At 44.5% G+C, this 21,933-nt stretch overlaps 1 protein-coding gene across 8 annotated transcripts in view; it reads left to right on the top strand.

Moving 5' to 3' along the window:
- The window catches only part of SPTAN1 (spectrin alpha, non-erythrocytic 1), an 88,254-nt gene that overhangs the window by 17,095 nt on the left and 49,226 nt on the right, over positions 1–21,933 (top strand). For all 8 annotated transcript variants that reach the window (XM_058159696.1, XM_058159702.1, XM_058159701.1 and 5 more), the window contains exons 5-21: positions 1,924–2,070; positions 3,701–3,834; positions 5,111–5,255; positions 6,492–6,646; positions 8,303–8,438; positions 9,375–9,476; positions 10,136–10,273; positions 11,418–11,528; positions 13,926–14,003; positions 14,188–14,343; positions 15,437–15,641; positions 15,750–15,931; positions 17,283–17,526; positions 18,287–18,409; positions 19,735–19,952; positions 20,354–20,446; positions 21,161–21,295. In XM_058159696.1, the coding sequence (XP_058015679.1) occupies positions 1,924–2,070; positions 3,701–3,834; positions 5,111–5,255; positions 6,492–6,646; positions 8,303–8,438; positions 9,375–9,476; positions 10,136–10,273; positions 11,418–11,528; positions 13,926–14,003; positions 14,188–14,343; positions 15,437–15,641; positions 15,750–15,931; positions 17,283–17,526; positions 18,287–18,409; positions 19,735–19,952; positions 20,354–20,446; positions 21,161–21,295 (2,502 nt within the window). The remainder of the gene's footprint in view (positions 1–1,923; positions 2,071–3,700; positions 3,835–5,110; positions 5,256–6,491; positions 6,647–8,302; positions 8,439–9,374; positions 9,477–10,135; positions 10,274–11,417; positions 11,529–13,925; positions 14,004–14,187; positions 14,344–15,436; positions 15,642–15,749; positions 15,932–17,282; positions 17,527–18,286; positions 18,410–19,734; positions 19,953–20,353; positions 20,447–21,160; positions 21,296–21,933) is intronic.

Here is a 21,933-nt window from a genome sequence, read left to right as displayed (position 1 = left end):
AGGTTCTCCTGCTTGAGCAGGGGGCTGGACTAGAAGACCTCCAAGGCCCCTTCCAGCTGATTCTATTCTACAGTACTGGCCAAAATTGTGGGAACCTTTTGGGAAAAGTGTATTTTTGAGGTTTGATGGCTAATAACACCACTTTTTGGGGGGAGGAGGAGTTTCAAGATAATCCTAATCCACTGCTGGAATGGCCTGGGAATAGCCTAGACCTTAACCCAACTGAAAATATATGGAGCCGAGTAAAGAAACTTGTTAGTCCGAACCGACCCAGCAATAAAACCCATTTCATAGAAGCCATCATTCAATCTTGGTTTCACATGATAACAGCTGCAGAACTCAAAGACTTGGTTCACTCCATGGGAAGACGTTGTAAGGCCGTAATTCATGCTAAAAATTACCCAACTAAATATTCACTAACATGGGGATCATTTTTGTATATCTCATTTTTTTCTACGTATTTCCCTTTTCTTCTTTATACTATAACTGGAGATCCCCCAGACTTAATTTAAAATTAGGATTGGGAAGGAACTAGGAAACGGATTAGTTTTATTTTCAATGCACACCTCGTACAACGAAATTAAATGCCATCTTCAGTGTACATTATAACTATAAAAATAAAACACAAACACGCGTTCTTCGTTTTCTATACAATTGAATTGAAAATTCCTGATATTGCATTAATATTGCACTATACAGTAGAATTCAATATAATTACTGCCCTGGGATAGAAGCTGTTTTTCAGCCTATTTGTCCTTGTTTTTATTGTCCTGTACCGTCTGCCAGATGGTAATAGTTCAAAAAAAGCGTGCCTAGTATGAGATGGATCTTTACAAATGTTTTGAACTTTCTTAAGGCAGTGGGAGCTATAAAGCTCTTCCAAAGAGGGGAGAGGGCAACCAATGATCCTCTGGGCAATGACGTGGACCCTTCGGAGCGCTCTTCTGTCTGCTACTGAGCAATTGGCAAACCATACACAAGTGCAATAAGTTAAAATACTCTCTGTGGTGCAGTGATAGAAGGCCACCAGCCATTTTTCATTCAGTTGTTGTTTCCTGAGAAGTCTCGGGTAGCATAGTCTCTGCTGGACCCTTTTGACCAGTGCTGCAATGTGAGCGTGTCCCAGATCAGGTCCTCTTTTTGTGATAACACCCAGAAACTTAAAACTGGCCACTTGCTCCACTCTGTCTCCATTAACAAAGGTTAAATGTTTTCCTCTAATGTTCCAATAGCACATCTGGCTAGCTTGCTATCTAAAATTAATGCCCCAACCTTGAATTCCCTATTCCAGTACGCAGCTGTCTTGCAGAAGGAGAGGGTCTAACTCTCTCAGGCCCTTTAAAACGGGGGTCTCCAACCTGAGGAACTCTGGGAGTTGAAGTCCACAAGAATTAAAGTTGCCAAGGTTGGAGGCCCCTGCTTTAAAAGCTCACCAAGTTTCAGAACAAGGCTACCCTCACGGACTGACTATCCTGGTTCTGTTCCCCTCCTAGCCTGCTGACCAGTGGTGGGATTCAAATTTTTTTACTACTGGTTCTGTGGGCATGGCTTGGTGGTCATGTGGCTGGGTGGGCGTGTGGCTGGGTGGGCGTGGCCAAGTCAACATCACTTCTTTGCCGTCATGACCTACAAAAAGAAGATATACCAAAAGGTAGTTTATTATTTCGTGCATTTAATATTAAATAAGACTAAAAGAAGTACACAAAACAAAAGAGGTACACAAATACTTAAGTAAGAACAATAAAGGTGTTATTCGTCTTTAAGGTATTTCCAAATCGATGTTTCATTGGCATCCTCCTCACTTGCACTTTTCTTCACTTTTACTCGAGTGTTATCGGCTGTGTGATGTGCTCTCAGCCACTTTTTTTGACTGTAGGAATAGGGTCCCATGCTGACCGAGCTTTTCGTTGTTGTCGTTCCTAGGAGGCCATTGTAACCTCAGAGGAGCTGGGCCTGGACCTCGAGCATGTAGAGGTGTTGCAGAAGAAGTTTGAAGAGTTCCAGACGGACCTGGCTGCCCACGAGGAGAGGGTGAACGAAGTGAACCAGTTTGCCAGCAAGTTGATCCAGGTCAGAACCTTGAGTAATTGTGGGAGCGGTTGGCATGGATTAGATGCTTAGATCCTGCGGCCCTGGGTGTCTGTCTGGCTTTCATCTTGCCACACCTCCCTGAAATTTTAATGTGAAATGTTTATAGCACACCTGCAATCATGCAGAGAGTGCTTATTCCAGTTGGGGCTGGGTTTTTTGGCCCAGTAAGCATGCCTTGCCCTGCCCTGCCCATGTCTTGAGTCAATATTTTCCATCCATTCTGCTTTCCATCAATCCTAAGGAACAGGGAGCTCCTTAGCTTCTTTTTCTGCCATTGCTCCAGAGACTTCTGAAATACCTCATTGGATCATGGCCATTTTTCTGTCTCCTTTAGAAGTGGTCATCTCACAATAAAAAAAAAAATCGGTGTTTCCTGACCTCTGAAAGGAATTTAAGGCAGCCTCCCCCAACTTGGCACGTTGTAGGCTTCTGTTTTCCCGCATGCTAAGGATTTAAGGGGTGTGAATCCAGGCAGATAGAGAACACAAATTGGGGGGAGATGGTTCCAGAGCTAATACTAGCTCTGTGACCAAGTGGCACGATTGAACCGCTGTGCTTCTTTCAAACCTTAATGGTTTTCAACTTGCCAATGGGCTGGAGGGGAGGGGAGGGGGAAATGGAATGCTGAGAATGTATGTGGAGATCGTGAGAGCCTGGAAGCCATCAAAGGTCACCACTGGGGGTGTTGGAGAAAAAGGTGGACTGTTCCCATAACAAACAGACGATGACAATGTGATCACTCAGGGATGGGGAAGGAAGCTATTGAGTAACTAGACAAGCCTTTGCGTGGGAAAACCAAAGCTGGTTGTGTTTTCTTCAGTACCAATATGGCGTATCCGATAAAGTTTTACTTTTGGGAATTCAAAACTTGTGAGAGTGTTTCCTTATTTTGGATTCACTAGTTGGGCAGTCGACACAGAGTCCAAGACATTTTAGGACACGGATGGAAGGTGCAACAAATTCTTGTATAATCCCATTAAAAATATCCCTTTTGTGGAACGATTGAGTTTGGGTGCAAAACGGTAGCCGTTGCTTTGAACTCATTCACACATCACCCAAAGATTCTGTCGGTGTTTTGTTGCAACAAAACTCTGATGGACCAGCACACAGGTAAATGAACTTCTGCAGGATTCAATTATATATAAGAAACTTCTTTGTATACAATACCATACAGCAGAATTCAGCATACAATATCAGGAACACAGATGCCATATTCATAAAAGCAAGTCATCACAGAGTAGAGAGATACAGAGGCTAATATATTGTACAGAGGCACCCATTACAGAGGCCAAACTAACTCTTATATACAGTTCAGCAAGTCTAAGCCACGCCCAGGCTCCAAACTGTCTCTTATGTCCCCATACAAACAAATACTATGTTTCAGTTTCCAAACATTCCCCATTGGCTGACCTGTTACCCTGTCTATTCAAACAATCCTTATTGGCTGACCTGTTGCCATGTCTATCTAAACAGCCCCCATTGGCTGATCTGTTGCTCTGCCTATCCCAGTCTATGAATATTCATACTGTGACGGATTCTCTGTTAGTATAGCCCTTATTGTCATTGTGCATCATATAGACAATGAAAATTGCTGTTCTCCCCTTCCTAGGAACAGCACCCGGAAGAGGAGCTGATTAAGACTAAGCAGGATGAAGTCAACACAAGCTGGCAGCGGCTGAAAGGACTGGCTCTTCAGAGGCAGGGCAAGCTGTTCGGAGCCGCCGAGGTGCAGCGTTTTAACAGGTATCAGCTTGACCGGTTGGGTCAACACAATTAAAAATGTCCGTCTGCCTGAGTTTTTACACGAAAAGTAGAATAGAATAGAATAGAATAGAATAACAGAGTTGGAAGGGACCTTGGAGGTCTTCTAGTCCAACCCACTGCTTTAGGCAAGAAATCCTATATTCAGCACACTAACCATCTCTCCTTTTCTGACCGGGGGTGGGTGGCCTGTTAGGTCTGGGAGCCGTCTTTTGTATTAGGTCTTCAGACCTGCCACGTTTACAACTGTGGGAAACTGGGAGGGGGGATTGTGTGGAGTATGGGCGAGATACAGTCATAATAACACTCCTTTCTCAAGAAGTCAAGGACATCTGGCCCTGCACCTGGAAGGCTGGAGCTCGGAGGCATCTCCAGTTGGGACAATGTCTGATTGGACCATGTGATGGACTTGTGGATTTTGGGCAGGGACTTGGACTTTTTTTGGGTGGGGAAAACCTGGAAACTTTCAGATTCGGGTTTTTCCAGATGTTGCCAATATGACATCTCTAATAAAATGTAACTTTGAGGAAACTGAAGCCTCTGGGTTTTCTTTCTTTTGGGATGTTACATGGAACCCTGACACCTATAGCATTTCACACAAATGGTTATCCAATCTCTTCTTACAAATTTGCAGTGTTGCAGCACTTAGAACTTCTGGAGGCAAGTTGTTCCATTGATTAATTGTTCTAATTGTCAGGAAATTCTTCCTTAGTTCTAAGTTGCTTCTCTCCTTGATTAGTTTCCATTCATTGCTTCTTGTCCTGCCCTCAGGTGCTTTGGAAAATAGCTTGACCCCCTCTTCTTTGGGGCAGCCCCTGAGATATTGGAAGACTACTACCGTGTTTCCCTGAAAATAAGACCCTGTCTTATATTTTTTTGACCACTGAAATAAGCGCTTGGCCTTATTGCCATGTTCTCAGAAGCCCAATCGGGCTTATTATCAGGGGATGTCTTATTTTGGGGGAAACATGATATCATGTTACCCCTAGTCCTTCTTTTTATCAAACTAGACATACCCAGTTCCAGCAACTGTTCTTTATACGTTTTGTAAAGTCAACCATTGCAGGTGTTGGAGAAAGTAACGGTCCCCAGAGATGAGTTTGTCCCCTTCTGTGTCTCCCTCGTAAAGTCCTTTCTCGGGATATAAATAAAGCCACAGAGGGACTATAACTTTTGCTGCCTGCAACCTTCCTTCCTTCCGTCCAAACCCAGAGAAGGGTGGGAAAGGCCCTGCTTTGATGCCGTTCTGTATTTACAGAGATGTGGACGAAACGATAAGTTGGATTAAGGAGAAAGAGCAGCTGATGGCTTCGGATGATTTCGGAAGGGACCTTGCGAGTGTGCAGGCTTTGTTACGCAAACATGAGGGTTTGGAGAGAGATCTAGCCGCTTTGGAAGACAAGGTGGGTGCCGCTGGGAATGGGTTTGTGAGGGGTTGACGAGGTACCCCTGGCCCAAGCAGGTCCTTTTTTTAAGCCTTGGTTTTGTTTTCAATCACCTGAAAGAATCCCACAGAAGAACTGCAAGGATTTGTGTCCATACTGAATGAAGAGCTCCTTGAATCAATTAAATCAGTGGTAGTCAACCTGGTCCCTACCGCCCACTAGTGGGCGTTCCAACTTTCATGGTGGGCTGTAGGGGTTTTCTCCGATACTGAAGCACTTTCTTCTTCTTTTTTTAATTTAATTGACTTTTTAAAAAATTTTCATAGCATTATTTAAAAACATTTTCATTAGGTTTTCATAAAATTCCCCGTGACAATTTAAATTTCTGAAAATATACTATTTGTATCGCCTGTGCAGAAGTTTAGTTCATGTTAGGTAAGTGAAACTAAATGGCGCTATAGTGCGACCGCAAACAAAAGAGCCTCGTCCCAGAATAGATCGTGCATCTCCCCCCACATCACCCAGCTGTAACAGACAAGCAGAGCTGGTAGCCGGCGCCCCTCCAAACCCAATACATGATGCGCGAGAGGCGTGCGCAGACGACGATACATAGCGCATTACTGTGGAACCAGTGGGCGGTTAGAAAATATTATTACTAACAGAGATACAGAAGTGGGCAGTAGGTATAAAAAGGTTGACTACCCCTGAATTAAATCAATTCTTGCTAATTCCCTTCTTTTGCAGTTGTCAAAATCCAGTTTCAGTGATTAAAAAAAAAAATTCTGAGCAAAATCTCCAAACATCTGTCATATTGTAATCATATTTGCTCAGTTACAGCCGTAACCTTAATTTATTTCCAAGTATAATCGTAAAGAATAGAGTGGTGCGGTGGCCTAGAGGTGGCGCTCTCGCCTCACAATCAGGAGGCTGTAGGTTCGATCCTAGGTAGAGGCAGATATTTCTCTCTCTGGACACAATGAGAATTTATCTGCTGAAAAAAACCTCCGCGTTGGTGACAGGAATGGCATCCGGCCAGTAAACCCCCCCAGCTCCATTCAGTTGCCCAGACTCCACTCTGCAAGGGATTTATGAGGTCATTAAAAGGTGATGATGATATTCATAAAGAATACGCGTGCATTTTTAAGAGTTTGTCACAGTGTTCTTAACATTCTTGTTACAACTTTATTTGGGGCTTCCTTTTCCCCCCAGCTTCTGTTGCTCTGGTGTTAATCAACGTTTCTCTGTGGTGTTTAGGTGAAGGCTCTGTGTGCGGAGGCTGACCGGCTGCAGGAGTCCCACCCTCTCAACGCCTCTCAGATCCACGTGAAGCGAGAGGAACTGATTGCAAACTGGGAGCAAATTCGTACCCGGGCTGCTGAGAGACACGCACGTCTGAACGACTCCTATCGGTACGATGCTCTAATGCTCGTGAAAAGAGATTCCCTTCGTTTCCGACCCCAAGCAAGAACACATGACACGAAATGAAACTTGCTATGGAACAGAAAACTGGAAAGAGGGAGAAAGTTTTTAGTTGTGGCAGAATTCAGCAGGCAGGCAACACAGAAACTTAGAATAGAACAGAATAGAATTTTATTGGCCAAGTGTGATTGGACACACAAGGAATTTGTCTTGGTGCATATGCTTTCAGTGTACATAAAGTAAAGACCTTCATCAAGGTACAACATTTACAACATAATTGATGGTCAGTATATAAATATAAATCATAAGGATTGCCAGCAACAAAGTTACAGTCATACAGTCATAAGTGCAAGGAGATTGGTGATGGGAACGATGAGAAGATTAATAGTAGTGCAGATTCAGTAAATAGTTTGACAGTGTTGATGGAATTATTTGTTTAGCAGAGTGATAGCCTTCGGGGAAAAAACTGTTCTTGTGTCTAGTTGTTCTGTTGTGCAGTGCTCTATAGTGTCGTTTTGAGGGTAGGAGTTGAAACAGTTTATATCCAGGATGCGAGGGGTCTGTAAATATTTTCACGGCCCTCTTCTTGATTCGTGCAGTATACAGGTCCTCAATGGAAGTTGAACTCAATGGAACTTGAACCTAGGGTGACAGATGGAGACAGGGTGGATAAAAATTGATGATTTTTTAAAAAAAATAAAAAAATGGATTTATTCATTTTAATATAATGCTTTTTGGAGTAAAAATCTATCTAAAGATAGTTTTCCATTTACAGTAGTGGCCAAAATTGTGGAAACCTTTTGGGAAAAGTCTATTTTTGAGGTTTGAGGTCTAATAAAAAAAATGGGGGGGGGTGTTTTAAGATAATCCTATTCTACTGCTGGAATGGCCTGGGAATAGCCCAGAATTGAAAATCTAGGGAGCCAACTAAAGAAACTTGTTAGTCAGAAGTGATCCAGCAATAAAACCCAGTTAATAGAAGCCATCATTCAATCTTGGTTTCACATTAGAACAGCTGCAGAACTAAAAGACTTGGTTCACTCCATGGGAAGATGTTGTAAGGCCATAATTAATGCTAAAGATTACCCAACTAAATATTAACTGACATGGTGATATGTTTTGCATATCTCGTTTTCTCTGTGGTGATAATTTTTGGATATCTTGTTTTTTCTATGTGTTTCACTTCTCTTCTCTATACTGTAACTGCCATTCTAATAGCAAATCTTTCATAAAAGTTATTGCATTACTTTATTGATTAAATTACCTTTCCATTGATATATAATTTTATGGTACTAGAAAATGCACTTTTCCCAAAAGGTTTCCACAATTTTGGCCACTACTGTAAGATACATTCATAATTTAGTTTATTCATGAAATGGAGCTTAGTTATATAGCAGGAGGCTGTATATTCTGCAATATTGTGACTGTTTAGTGAGTCAACAGCGGGTCTGAAGAGGAGCCGCTGTGGGACAGAGATGACAAGTTGCTCTTTAAAAATTATGATTCAAATCAAGTTGATTTAAATCAAGCTTTTTTCACAAGTGATTTAAATCCTGATTTAAATCAAATCCACCCTGGATGGAGAAGCTTGGATTAATGTATGGCGCTGTTTCTTTTCTTCTTCCGCCTTCTCTCATCACCCGAAGACTGCAGCGATTCTTGGCCGATTTTCGGGATTTAACCAGCTGGGTGACCGAAATGAAAGCGCTAATTAATGCTGACGAACTTGCCAACGATGTAGCGGGAGCGGAGGCCCTGCTGGATAGACACCAGGAACATAAGGTAAAGAGGGCCACCGTGGCCCCTCCCTGGGAGACTGGACAGAAGCTTGATAGCAGGTTGAGCCACAGATATCCTTTAGCCCAGGGATCTCCAACCTTGGTCCCTTTAAGACTTGTGGACTTCAACTCCCAGAGTTCCTCAGCCAGCTTTGCTGGCTGAGGGACTCTGGGAGTTGAAGTCCACAAGTCTTAAAAGGGACCAAGGTTGGAGACCCCTGCTTTAGCCAGCCTGATGGAGAGCAACTGGCAGCGGTTTCCCAGGAATCCATCCACTTGGCTCCCTTCTCCTTAAAACCAGAACTCTGACAAGCATCCAGCTGCTGCATTTTGCCTTGAATGGAGTTTATGGATGGGGCACCAAGGCCTTCCTTGCTCCTCTCAGATAGATTTTGGCCTCCAGAACCCTGCTTGTGTCAGGGTTCCAAGTAACGCCCCCAACAAAAGAAGACTCTGAGGCTTGAAGTTCCTCAAAGTTCCATTTTATTAGAGATGTCATATTGGCACATCTGGGAAAACCTGAATCTGAAAGCTTCCAGGTTTTCCCCACCCAAAGGAAAGTCCAAGTCCCTTCCCTTGTACCCACATGTTCATCATGTGGTCCAGTCAAAGCCCCATCCCAACTGGGGGTGCCTCCCAGTCACCACGCCCACTCCAGGTGCAGGGCAAGACGTCCTTGACTCTCTGAGAAAGGAATGTTGTTATGACTATATATATCACCCCTGCTCCATACAATTCCCCCCTCCCAGTTTCCCACAGCAGTAAATGTGGCATGAAGGCCCAATGCAAAAGATGGCTTCCACGCCTGACAGCCTGTTTGTTACCGGATGCGTCATCCGCTCTGCTGAAAAGACACTCCTGTGTACATTTGTGGGTGTGGGTGTTTTGTTTCTGTGTGGCTCGACAATGTGACCATGTTCTGACTGTTATTTGGCTGCAGGGAGAAATCGACGCTCACGAAGACAGCTTTAAATCTGCGGACGACTCTGGACAGGCCCTGCTTGCTGCCGGACATTATGCGTCTGATGAAGTGAAGGAGAAGGTACCCGACTTTTACCGCCAGCAAGAAAGTGAAGGAGAGAGAAGGGGGTGTTTAGAGCCCGTGGGGTCCACATTATTTCTTCCTCTCCTCTCAGGAAAGTATTTTGACCAGCTCCCCCTCCTTAAATTGGCTTGATCTGTATTCTGTCAGGGTTCAAGTAATAATTCCACATCAAACAAAACTCCAAGGCAGAATAGCTTTACTGGAAATATATTGGCACAGATCTGGTGAAAACCGACTCTAAACTTTTCACCTAGTTAAAAGAGAAAGTTTTCCCACAACCCCAAACAATCAGTCATGTGGTCCAATCGAGACCCTGTCTGGTCGTCTGGTGACCTCACTCCTCCTTCCACGGTCCAGGTGTGAGAATGTCCTTGTTTCTCAAGAGAAAATATTTTGTTTTGGCTACACAAAGCCGCCTATCTCTAATCCCCCCCCTCCCTTTTTCTCCGCTCCAGTGTGGCAACACTGAAGCTCCAAGATGGTTCCCGTCAGGTCAGCTTCAGGGTTGACATATTAACGATCTAATTGCCACTGATAAGGAAACCAGGAATGGGCGAATAGGTTTTTCCAGATCAACCCCATTCTCAAGAACGTGTGGACTCTTTGTGGTGGCTGCCTGCCTTTGACGTCCAGATGGTTTCTCCTTTTTCTCTCAGCTGACCATCCTCTCCGAGGAAAGAACGGCTCTGCTGGAACTCTGGGAGCTTCGTCGGCAGCAGTACGAGCAATGCATGGACCTGCAGCTTTTTTACCGGGACACCGAGCAGGTGGACAATTGGATGAGCAAACAAGAGGTGAGTGGACAGATCCGTCCTCTTCGGCTGGGCGCCCTGCTGGCCTCCTGCCATCAAAGACTAGGAGGGGAAACAAATGGCCAATCCACCTGCATGTATGGGAAGTTGGGAGGGGGGATGACAGCTTGACGAAGAGCAGGAGAGCTTGGAACCAGTTTGTGCCGTGCACCCTGAGAAAGAATATGAATTACCCAAAACCAGGGGTCCCCAAATCCCCCCCCCCGGCACCGGTCTGCAGCATGGCAGCACCTAGGCCATACAAACAAGCAAAACCCCATCTGTGGAATTCAGGCAACATGTGAAACCATGCCCCCTCCAATCCCTGGGAAAACTTCCATGGAACGAGTCTCTGGGGCCCAAAAGGTTTGGGGGCCACTGCCCTAAACATCTCAACGTTCTCAAAACACCTACGCAGACTCTTATTGTCCGAAGACAGGCTGGTCATCGCTGGGATGTGGGGAAACTATATATTTCAAACATGGGAAATTCAGTTCTAGCCTGACACTGCTTCAACGAACATTTTTTAGTAAAAGGACCTGTCACTTCAACCAAACGGAGTCGAGGGTCTTTCTTTCCTAAGAGATCAGGCTGGGGCAGGTCTGAGGTGTTGTCGGTGAACATAACTTGGCCAGTCTGCTAGCTTTTGCAGACCCGGCATCCTTAAGTGACTTACAAACCTTTCGCACGGGGTCATATTTTCTTCCTGGTTCTTTTTCAAAAATCTGGTGGCTCGGATGACCATCACCTCTGTTCCATCAGGATATTCTGCCTTCTACCCAAACAGCCTTTCTTTTTTTTTTTTTTTTTTTTGCATTTATATCCCGCCCTTCTCCGAAGACTCAGGGCGGCTTACATTATGTCAAGCAATAGTCTTCATCCATTTGTATATTATATACAAAGTCAACTTATTGCCCCCCAACAATCTGGGTCCTCATTTTACCTACCTTATAAAGGATGGAAGGCTGAGTCAACCTTGGGCCTGATGGGACTTGAACCTGCAATATTGCAAGCAGTTGATGTTAATAATAGGCTGCATTAGCCTGTTGCGCCACCAGAGGCCCTTTCTGTTGTCCGTCTTCCAAAATGGCCTGTCTGCTTTGCTAAACCTGGCCCTTTCTGAAGTCCTGTTGTCTTTCTTTTCCAGGCCTTCTTGCTCAATGAAGATCTTGGGGACTCCTTGGACAGCGTGGAGGCCCTGCTGAAGAAGCATGAAGATTTTGAGAAGTCACTTAGTGCCCAAGAAGAGAAAATCACGGTAAGCCATTTTTGGATTTATCTATTTCCCTAGAGTGATGAACAACAACTGGTCCTCATACCACTTGATTTTTTAAACATTACTTTTAAAAAATAGAACATTTAGCAATAGAGTCTTTTCTTCCCATTTGCTATAGTTTGTTGTTGTTGTTAGTTGTGAAGTTGTGTCCGACCCATTGCAACCCCATGGACAACGTTCCTCCAGGCATTCCTATCCTCTACTGTACCCTGGAGTCCATTTAAGTTCACGCCGACTGCTTCAGTAACTCCATCCAGGCACCTCGTTCTCTGCCGTCCCCTTCTTCTTTTGCCCTTCATCATTCCCAGCATTAGGCTCTTCTCCAGGGAGTCCTTCCTTCTCATTAGGTGGCCAAAGTATTTCAGTTTCCTCTTCAGGATCTGGCCTAAAGAGCAGTCAGGGTTGATCTCCTCTAGGACTGACTGGTTACAGCCTCATATTTGAGAACTTACACAATTTAAATTCCCTAGAGGTGGAAGATTGCACCATCAAAGTTACGTTTTTTTAAGCCTTCACTAATTGAGCTAAGCTATCCCTGGTTACACGGCCCAGATTTTCATGAGTTAGCTCAATTAGAAGATAGCCTTTATAATTGGTTCCAGGTTATTAAACCAATTAAATTATTCATCAGAACTTGCCACTTGACAATTCTGAAAGATAACCTTGGTTGGTTTTGCAAACAGCACACGCTTGATTAGGTATTTAAAGTGGGGACATATAACCCACCTTGGTTTTGTACCAAGGGTGAACAATCAGCTGTGACAATCCGTTGTGGTATGCGATCCTCGGAACTTTTTTTTTTACTTTTTAAAGCATTTTTTTTACTACTTATTGCCCGAACCCGTATTTTTGTGTAAAATCTGATTTTAAGCTATCTGTGACTCTTGTGAGGTTCCTGCTTGTTGCAGGGGCTATTTTGTGTGACGTCCAGCTGCTTTTTCATTGTGTGTGTCAGTTAGGTAGCTTTTGTATTATTTTTGTGTAAAGTGTGATAGTTGGTTTTCCCAGTCACATGACCACCAAGCCACGCCCACAGAACCAGTACGGAAAATTTTTGAATTTCACCACTGTTTTGTACCCTTCAAGGCAGCATAGATAAGACACTCTCTCTTTTATTTTCCCACCATAACAACTCTATGAGGTGGGTTGGGCTGAAAAAAATGCTTTTGGCCCCAGGTCACCTGTGTGGCTCCTGTGTCTAAGGAAGAGAGATATATATTAATTGAGATTAAAATCTGGGGTTATCAGATAGCTGTGTGTTGTTCTTTTCTTCAGACTGAAGGATAAATGCTGCAGTTTTAATTTAATTGGTTTTGGTCCATGATATGTAGGATATGATTGTAATCCTGCTTCATATTATTCCTTTGGTGGTAACTAACAATTCCACCTGCCTCCTCCACCCGCTCAAACAGGGATACCCACCCTAATTTTCTGAACTGTGTCCATGATAGGAGTTAAAGTTCACCACCTCTTGATGCCGATGAGAGGTTTATTTATTTCTTCAGAGTTTCCAATGTGGAGTTGTTTAGTAGGGTTACAATTAATATCCTGTTTCCTTGCCGCAAGACTTTTGGTTGCTCAATATTGGAAGAAAGAAGAACTACCTACAGTTGAAGAATGGACACTTAAAGTATCAAATCTGGCAGAAATGGCAAAAATTTCTGCTTATCTGAAAGATTATACACAAGAAAAATATATTTTAGAATGGAAAATGTGGATTGATTATATTCAAAATAAGTATCAGATAAAATATTGAATAGCATACAAGTAAATTTAGGAATTGTTTTGTATTAGATATATTTTTAAAGGAGAGGGGAATTGAGAGTGTGATGATGTGTGGAGTGACTAGAGATTATAATTTAAGATTTATTTTGGATTATGATTGTTAGTTTTGATACCCCGCATTTTGTTCTGGGAAGTCGTGGGGGGTAAGGGGGAGGGGAATTAAGGGAGGGATGAGGGTAGAAAATGGAATGATGGTTAATGTACAGGGATTATTGAAGATGTATAAATATAATTAATGTAAAGTCGGGTCTGCCCAGCTACCATTTCAGAATGGTGGGGAGGGAGAAAGGAGAAGAGAGTAGGAGGTAGGAAAGAGGAGAAGAGGAAGAAAGAGGGGTAGAAGAGGGAGAAGGAAGGTGTAGGGGGGAGGGAGGAGAGAATGTAGATAAGAGAAGGGGAGGAAGGTGTGGAAAGTAGAAGAAGGTAGAAGAGGGAAGAGAGTTAAAAGGAGGGAGTGTTGACTGGGCAAGCCCGACTAATTATATATGACTGTACATTAAATATGTTATTGGATATGAATGTAAAAATAAAACTTTTTCATAAAAAAAAATAATATCCCGTTTCCTGAGTAAATAAATACCTTTTTATTTATAGGCTCTGGATGAATTTGCAACAAAACTGATTCAGAATAACCATTATGCCAAGGAAGACGTGGCCACCCGCAGAGATGCTGTAAGTTTCAAAGGCAACTTTGTATCTTGCTTATTTCCTAGTTGCCCTTCTTTGATTGGTATCTTATGTGGGGTGTGTGTGTGGGGGGGGGAGAAATTATCTGCAGGCTGCAATTGAAAGAAAACAGAAGGAATCAAAGACTGTTGCTGTCAATTCAGGCTTGTGTGTTCCTATCTTCTGCCAGCTGCTGAGCCGTCGCAACACCTTGCACGAGCGGGCCATGCTACGTCGAACACAGCTAGCCGACTCCTTCCACCTGCAGCAGTTTTTCAGAGACTCGGATGAGCTGAAAAGCTGGATCAATGAAAAGATGAAAACTGCAACGGATGAGGCTTACAAGGTGCGGCTGCAATGCGATATATATTGTTGGATGTGTGTGTGTGTATGATAAAGAAAGAAAGAAAGAAAAGAAAGGAGAGAGAACGAGAGAAAGAAAGGAGAGGGGGGAAAGAGAGAGAGAGAGAGAGAGAGAAAAAAAGAGAGAAATTCTGTTTATATATAGCACCACAGAGCAAACAGTACAGTCACCATGTGCTTTACTGCTCAACTATTTTAAACTGTAACAGGAACCAGGAAATTCTACTTAAAACAAAAGAGCATAGAGTACATACCGTAGATCCAAACTTGTAAACACTGCTATCTACTGACTAAATACTTTTGTAGCTGTTGCATAAAAATAAATTCCAACAATGAATTCCAACAGAAAAAAAAGAATGGTTTTGGTCTAGGGTTGATTTCTTTCATTCTCTTGAATCCACCCACCATAATCTGCCCAAAAGTCCTTTTCTACCATTGGCCAAACTATCCCCCTTTCCCCAGACTTCATGCAGCCAGTCCCTTCTCTCTTTACAAGAACAGTACAGATAGTCCTCGACTTAACAACAGTTCGCTTAGTGAACCATTTGAAGTTACAACGGCATTGAAAAAAGTGACTTACGCCTGTTTTTCTCACTTACGGCTGTTGCAGCCTCCCCTTGGTCACATAATTCAGATCCTTGGCATCCTTGGATTCATATTTATGACCGTTGCAGTGTCCCCGGATCACGCGATTCCCCTTTTGCTTGGCTTGACAAAGTCAGTGGGAAGCCGGATTCCCTTAACAGCCATGTCACTAACATAACAACTGCAATGATTGACTTAAAAATTGTTGCAAGGTTATAAAATGGGGCAAAGCTCACTTAACAAATGTTTCACTTAGCAACAGAAATGTTGGGCTCAATTGTGGCCGTAACTTGAAGACTACCTGCAATATTAAGAGATGCTTCCTGCTTTTAATAGTTAGGAAGTTCCAATAATTCTGGAACCAATTCTTCCTAATTTGGGAACGCCGCTTTGCTGTCTTTCAATTGTTATAATCCCTGCCTCCCATGATACTTAATACCGAAGGTTGACCTAACCTAACTGCCGTTGATCTGGTCTCCTCTGTTCCGTAGGACCCGTCCAACCTACAAGGGAAGGTCCAGAAACACCAAGCATTTGAAGCCGAGCTCTCGGCCAATCAGAGTCGCATCGATGCCCTCGAGAAAGCCGGCCAGAACCTGATGGACGTGAAACATTACGCCTCAGACGAAGTGGCCATTCGCATGAACGAAGTCCTCAGCTTGTGGAAGAAGCTGCTGGAAGCTACTGAGCTGAAAGGTACAAGGTGGAGAAAGAGGGAGGGAGGGAGGGAGGTCAGGAAGAACGATGGGGGTCGCAAAGGCCTTTCGTAAGTGCTCAAGAGCTCTGAAGTCTTCTCCCTTCCAGGGATCAAGTTGTGCGAAGCCAACCAGCAACAGCAATTCAACCGCAACGTGGAGGACATTGAGTTGTGGCTGTACGAAGTGGAAGGCCACCTGGCTTCTGACGATTACGGCAAAGACCTCACCAATGTGCAGAACCTGCAGAAGAAACACGCCCTGCTGGAGGCAGACGTAGCTGCCCACCAGGTATAGCCCTTCTCTTTCCCCACCTGCCCTGCCCTCCCCTCCCCTTGAGGGAGACCAGTCATGATTGGGAGGCTATAGAATTAGAATTACTATTAGAATTAGAATTAGAATTATTGGTCAAGTGTGATAGACACACAGTGAATGTGTCTCCGGTGCGTAAACTGCAGAATTCCCGGTAGAATTAGAATTATTAGAATTAGAATTATTAGAATTAGAATTAAAATTGAATTCTTTATTGGCAAGTGTGTTAGACACACAGTGAATGTGTCTCTGGTGCATAAACTGCAGTATTACCAGTAGAATTAGAATTAATTTGAATTAGAATTATTAGAATTAGAATTATTAGAATTAGAATTGAATTCTTTATTGGACAAGTGTGATAGACACACAGTGAATGAATCTCTGGTGCGTAAACTGCAGAATTACTGGTAGAATTAGAATTAATTAGAATTATTAGAATTAGAATTCTTTATTGGCCAAGTGTGATAGACACACAAAGATTTTGTCTCTGGCACATGAACTCCCAGTGTACATCCAAGCAACAAGTGATAAATCATGATCATAACCATAAAATACATTCATCATAAAATAAAATACAAACTCAGTGATAACAATAGGATAATAAATAAGCAAACAACCTAAAATCATAATAGGATAGTAAATATTTATTTATTTTATTTATTTATTTGATTTTTATACCGCCCTTCTCCCGAAGGACTCAGGGCGGTGTACAGGCAAGATAAAACATACAATATACAAATTAAAATACAATTTAAAAAACTTATTTTAAAATTAGCCTGAAAAAATTAAAATATGCCATGAACTAAAAACCCCATTTAAAATTAATAAAATTTACAAAATTTAAAAATTAAAATTCAATTCAAGCCAGCCCCGCGCGAATAAAAAGGTGTGTCTTCAGTTCGCGACGGAATGTCCGAAGGTCAGGTATTTGGCGTAAGCTCGGGGAAGCCTGCTCCAGAGTGGAGCCCCACAGAGAAGGCCCTTCCTGGGGCCGCCACCCGGCATTGTTTGCCGGACGGCACCCTGAGAAGTCCCTCTCTGTGAGAGCGTACGGGTCGGTGGGAGGCATGTGGTAACAGCAGGCGGTCCCGTAAGTACCCAGGCCCTAAGCCATGGAGCGCTTTAAAGGTCGTAACCAACACCTTAAATAAAGGCAATCAACATAAATCATGAGATACATAAATGCATCCATAAATCATGAGAAAGGGACTTAACACTGGACTTGTTCAGAGGACAATGGAAGAAGGGAATGCAACTTTTGGACTTGTTCAGAGTAGAGAGAGATGGTCCTTGCAAGGTGGCCACTGCTGATCTTCAGTTCTTGTTTTAGGACCGCATCGACGGCATCACCATCCAGGCTCGCCAGTTTCAAGAGGCCGGGCACTTTGACGCGGACAACATCAAGAAGAAGCAGGAGGCTTTGGTGGCCCGCTATGAAGCCCTGAAGGAACCAATGGTGTCCCGCAAGCAGAAACTGGCGGACTCCCTCCGCCTTCAGCAGCTCTTCCGTGACGTCGAAGATGAAGAAACCTGGATCAGAGAGAAGGAGCCGATCGCAGCGTCGACCAACCGAGGTTAGCGCAGGGTCGGCCCTCTTGGGAGAGTGCAAGACATATTACACGTCCACACTCATTGATAAGAGCCATGGTGGCGCAGTGGTTAGAGTGCAGAATTGCAGGCTACTTCTGCTGATCATCGGCTGCCAGCAGTTTGGCAGATCAAATCTCACCAGGCTCAAGGTTGACTCAGCCTCCCATCCTTCCGAGGGCTGTAAAATGAGGACCCAAATTGTTGGGGGCCATAGGCTGACTCTGTAAACCAATACAGGTCGTCTTCCACTTACGACAGCTCATTTAGTGACCATTCGAAGTTACAACAGCACCAGAAAAAGTGACTTAGAACCATTTTTCACACTTTATGACCGTTGACGCACCTCCAGGGTCACGAGACTTGCATTCGGGTGCTTGACAACTGGTTCACATTTATGACGGTCGCAGTGTCCCAGGGTCACGCGATCCCCTTTTTGCGACCTTCGGACAAGGCAAAATCAATGGGGAAGCCAGATTCACTTAACAACCGTGTGACTAATTGAACAGCTGCATTGATTCGCTTAACAAACGCGCTAAGGAAAGTTGTAAAATGGGGCAAAACTCACTTAACCAACGTCTCACACGGCAACATAAATTCTGGGCTCAATTGTGGTTCGTATGCCGAGGACTACCTGCATTTACAAACTAACATGGCCTATGACAGCCCCTGTGTTTCTTTTATTTAGGGATTGTAAGTATTTTTCTTGGAATGGCTGCTGATCACATCCTTCCCTTCTCGTTCCAGGCAAAGACCTCATTGGGGTCCAGAACCTGCTGAAAAAACACCAAGCTTTGCAAGCGGAGATTGCTGGCCACGAACCCCGCATTAAAGCGGTCACCCAGAAAGGAAATTCCATGATAGACGAAGGTGCGTCTCTTCCTCTCTTATTTCGCACTGATTTCATTTAATCATCAAATGAAAACTACAAATGTGAATGGGCAAAATGGAAAAAAAAAGTTAAAATGTGACAGGGATGACAAGTATGTTAGTGGACTGATGCCCCCCGCCCCTCCAAGGTAAAGGTAAAGGTTCCTCTCGCACATATGTTCTAGTCGTTCCCGACTCTAGGGAACGACTCATCTCTGTTTCAAAGCCGAAGAGCCAGCACTGTCCGAAGACGTCTCCATGGCCGACATGACTCAACGCCAAAGGTGCATGGAATGCTGTTCCCTTCCCACCAAAGGTGGTCCCTATTTTTCTACTTACGTTTTTTATGTGCTTTCAAACTGCTAGGTTGGCAGAAGCTGGGACAAGTCACGGGAGCTCACCCCATTAAGCGGCCCTCGGGATTCGAACCACTGAACTGCCGACCTTTTGATTGACAAGCTTAGCCACTGAGTGCCCCCCCCCCGGCCTTAGGGACTTCTTAAAGATGGGGTGAGGTCCACAAAAATTTAGTTAGATTTAAAAACTGTGGAAGATATTTTCCGAGACAACTAAATCACGTAAGATATCCCAGGCTCTGAAAACTGTTGTTACAAAGATCAGTTTTTTTACAGCTCAAGTTTAAAGCGTTTTACATGTAAGTTTAAAGCCATGTTTGCACCTGTTACATTACAATTACAATATGTCTTACTGGAGGGAGCTTTCTTTCTGTTATATCTGTGGAGTCAGGTCATGGTTGTCCCAAAGGTGCTTTTTTTCAGGAGGCAACTGGTTTTTTTTTCTTTTGAAGACGTTTTGCTTCTCATCCAAGAAGCTTCTTTAGCTCTGACTGGATGGTGGTGGGGAATGGAAGGATTTATATTCCTTGCAGGCAGCTGGTCATTTGTATCCTTTTATAGGGGCCGCTTGGAGGTTTCCCTGTGTCCTCAGGGTCACTTGAGAGGTGCAAAGGGATGTAGAGCCTTCCTGGCTGCAGGATGTTTTCTGCACCGTGTCCCTTCACTGTTGAAGACAAGCACAGACTGTTGGGGATGAGTTTATGTTTTCTGCATCTCAAACTGAGGCGCAAATAGTTCCTGTAGTCTGTAATTTTTCTGGAAAGCTGTTCATTTCCATTCCAATCACCCCTGCTTTGTCTGCAGAGAGTCCGCCCCCCCCCCCCCCCTATAGTTAATTTTCTCATGGGGCAGCCAGGAAGGAGCCTTCCTCATGGAGAAACTCCAACCGACCCCAGGCCGATGGGCAAGAGCTGTGCGCTTTCCCACCTCCAAATCTTAACTAGAACAAATGTGTTTCTTGTCGCTTAGGGCATTTTGCCGCGGAAGACGTGAAAGCCAAACTGAACGACCTCAACCAGAAGTGGGAAACCTTGAAAGGGAAGGCTTCCCAGCGCCGGCAAGATTTGGAAGACTCTCTGCAGGCCCAACAGTACTTCGCCGACGCCAACGAGGCGGAGTCTTGGATGAGGGAGAAGGAGCCCATTGTGGGGAGCACGGACTACGGAAAAGACGAGGACTCCGCTGAGGTGCGTCCTTTTGCTCCTAGATCACAACCAGGCATGGCGTGAGGGTCTTGCGTGAGAACTTCTGACCTGGTCCATATACCTTGTTTCCCCTGAAAATAAGACCTCCCCAGATAATAAGCCCAACAGGACTTTTGAGTGCATGTGCTGAAATAAGACCTCCCTAAAAAATATCTAAACGCATGCGCATCCGTTCCCAGCCATTTCCTCTGGTTAGGGTTAGAGCTGGAAATCAGGTAATACTGCAAGAAGAGCTCCACACACCCCAAACTAGTAAGACCTCCTCGAAAATAAAGTCAAGCGCTTATTTCGGGGTTCAAAAAAAATATAAGCCGTTTTTTGAGGAAACGTGGTAAAATCCGAGAGAGGTTGTAAAGATGGGTTTTTTTCCATCCTCCTTTCAGGCTCTTCTCAAGAAGCACGAAGCTCTGATGTCGGATCTCTCTGCCTACGGCAGTAGCATTCAAGCCCTGAAGGAGCAGGCCCAGGCCTGTCGGGTAAGAAGAGATATTGGTGTCTCAGAATCCAATCTGGGTCGGTCACTGGGATCTGAGTTTTTTGTCTTTCGAGCTTCTGGATTCGTGCTGGACCCCATCTCCAGGGAATTCGTCTCCAGCAGAGTGTGCTTCGGGCTGTTGTGTGCATGTGGTGCTTATATGATGCCTGTTGTGTGTGCCTTTTTAGATGTTGATGGCTGGCTGTTAAGACGTTGGCTGTTGTTTGCATCTGCTGCCAAGCCCTCGCCTCCTAAGTAGCAATAGCACTTATAGACCGCTTCACAGTGCTTTTACAGCCCTCTCTAAGCGGTTTACAGAGTCAGCCTGTTGCCCTCCCAACGATTTGGCTCTTCATTTTACCCACCTCAGAAGGACGGAAGGCTGAGTCAACCTTGAGCCTGGTGGGATTTGAGCTGCCAAATTGAAGGCAGCCGGCAGAAGTAGCCTGCAGTACCGCACTCTAACCACTGCGCCACCGAGGCTCATGTACTTGATAAGCTGGTGGTAAATCAGCACTCCTAGTGACTGACGAGGGGCCTTTTCCCAGATGTTGATGTCCCTCACAGGCTCCTGACTTAAGATCCAGTTCTGAATTGAACTGACCAATAGCTCCAGCCGCCAGGAGAATAGGGCACCCCTCTCAGGGTGCTCCGAAGTCCAAGGACCCATCCTTAGTCCAAGAATTTAGTCCAAAGAACCGTTTCTCTTTTCCAGCAACAAGTGGCACCTACAGATGACGAAACGGGCAAAGAGCTGGTCTTGGCCCTCTACGACTATCAGGAGAAAAGTCCTCGCGAGGTCACAATGAAGAAGGGGGACATCCTGACTCTCCTGAACAGCACCAACAAGGTAAAAAACAGATCCCGTGAAATTCTGAACCGGCCACAAAACTTTCAAGACGTTCAAGCTATGAGGGGACCTTGGTGCTCTCTGAGCTTGCTTGTTTTCTTGCAGATGTTTCATGACCCAACCAGGTAACACCATCAGTGCTATAGTGCTATAGTACAGGGGTCTCCAACCTTGGTCCCTTTAAGACTTGTGGACTTCAACTCCCAGAGTTCCTCAGCCAGCTTTGCTGGCTGAGGGACTCTGGGATTTGAAGTCCACAAGTCTTAAAGGGACCAAGGTTGGAGACCCCTGCTGTCGTAGACTAGTAGGCTAGCACTGATGATGTTACCTAGTTAGGGTCATGAAACGTCTGCAAGAAACAAGCTGGCTCACCAAGGACCCCATAGTCTTCCTCCTCCTCCTCCTCCTCCTCCTCCTCCTCCTCCTCCTCTCCACAAACACCCACTCCCTTCTAGCACCGATGACATTACCTGGTTGGGTCATGAAACGTCTGCAAGAAAACCATCTCGCTCAGAGAGCACCAAGCACCATTTCAACCCTGAGCTACGAATATTCTCCTTCGTTGGTTCCAGCTATGTTCTTTATCCCCTTTCTACCTTTTGGCGGGAGGTGTGACAACAGTGAGTCGCACCTCTTTT

Source organism: Ahaetulla prasina, chromosome 16 (assembly GCF_028640845.1).
Source record: "Ahaetulla prasina isolate Xishuangbanna chromosome 16, ASM2864084v1, whole genome shotgun sequence".
Lineage (NCBI taxonomy): Eukaryota > Metazoa > Chordata > Lepidosauria > Squamata > Colubridae > Ahaetulla > Ahaetulla prasina.
This window is presented reverse-complemented; position numbering and strand designations above follow the sequence as displayed.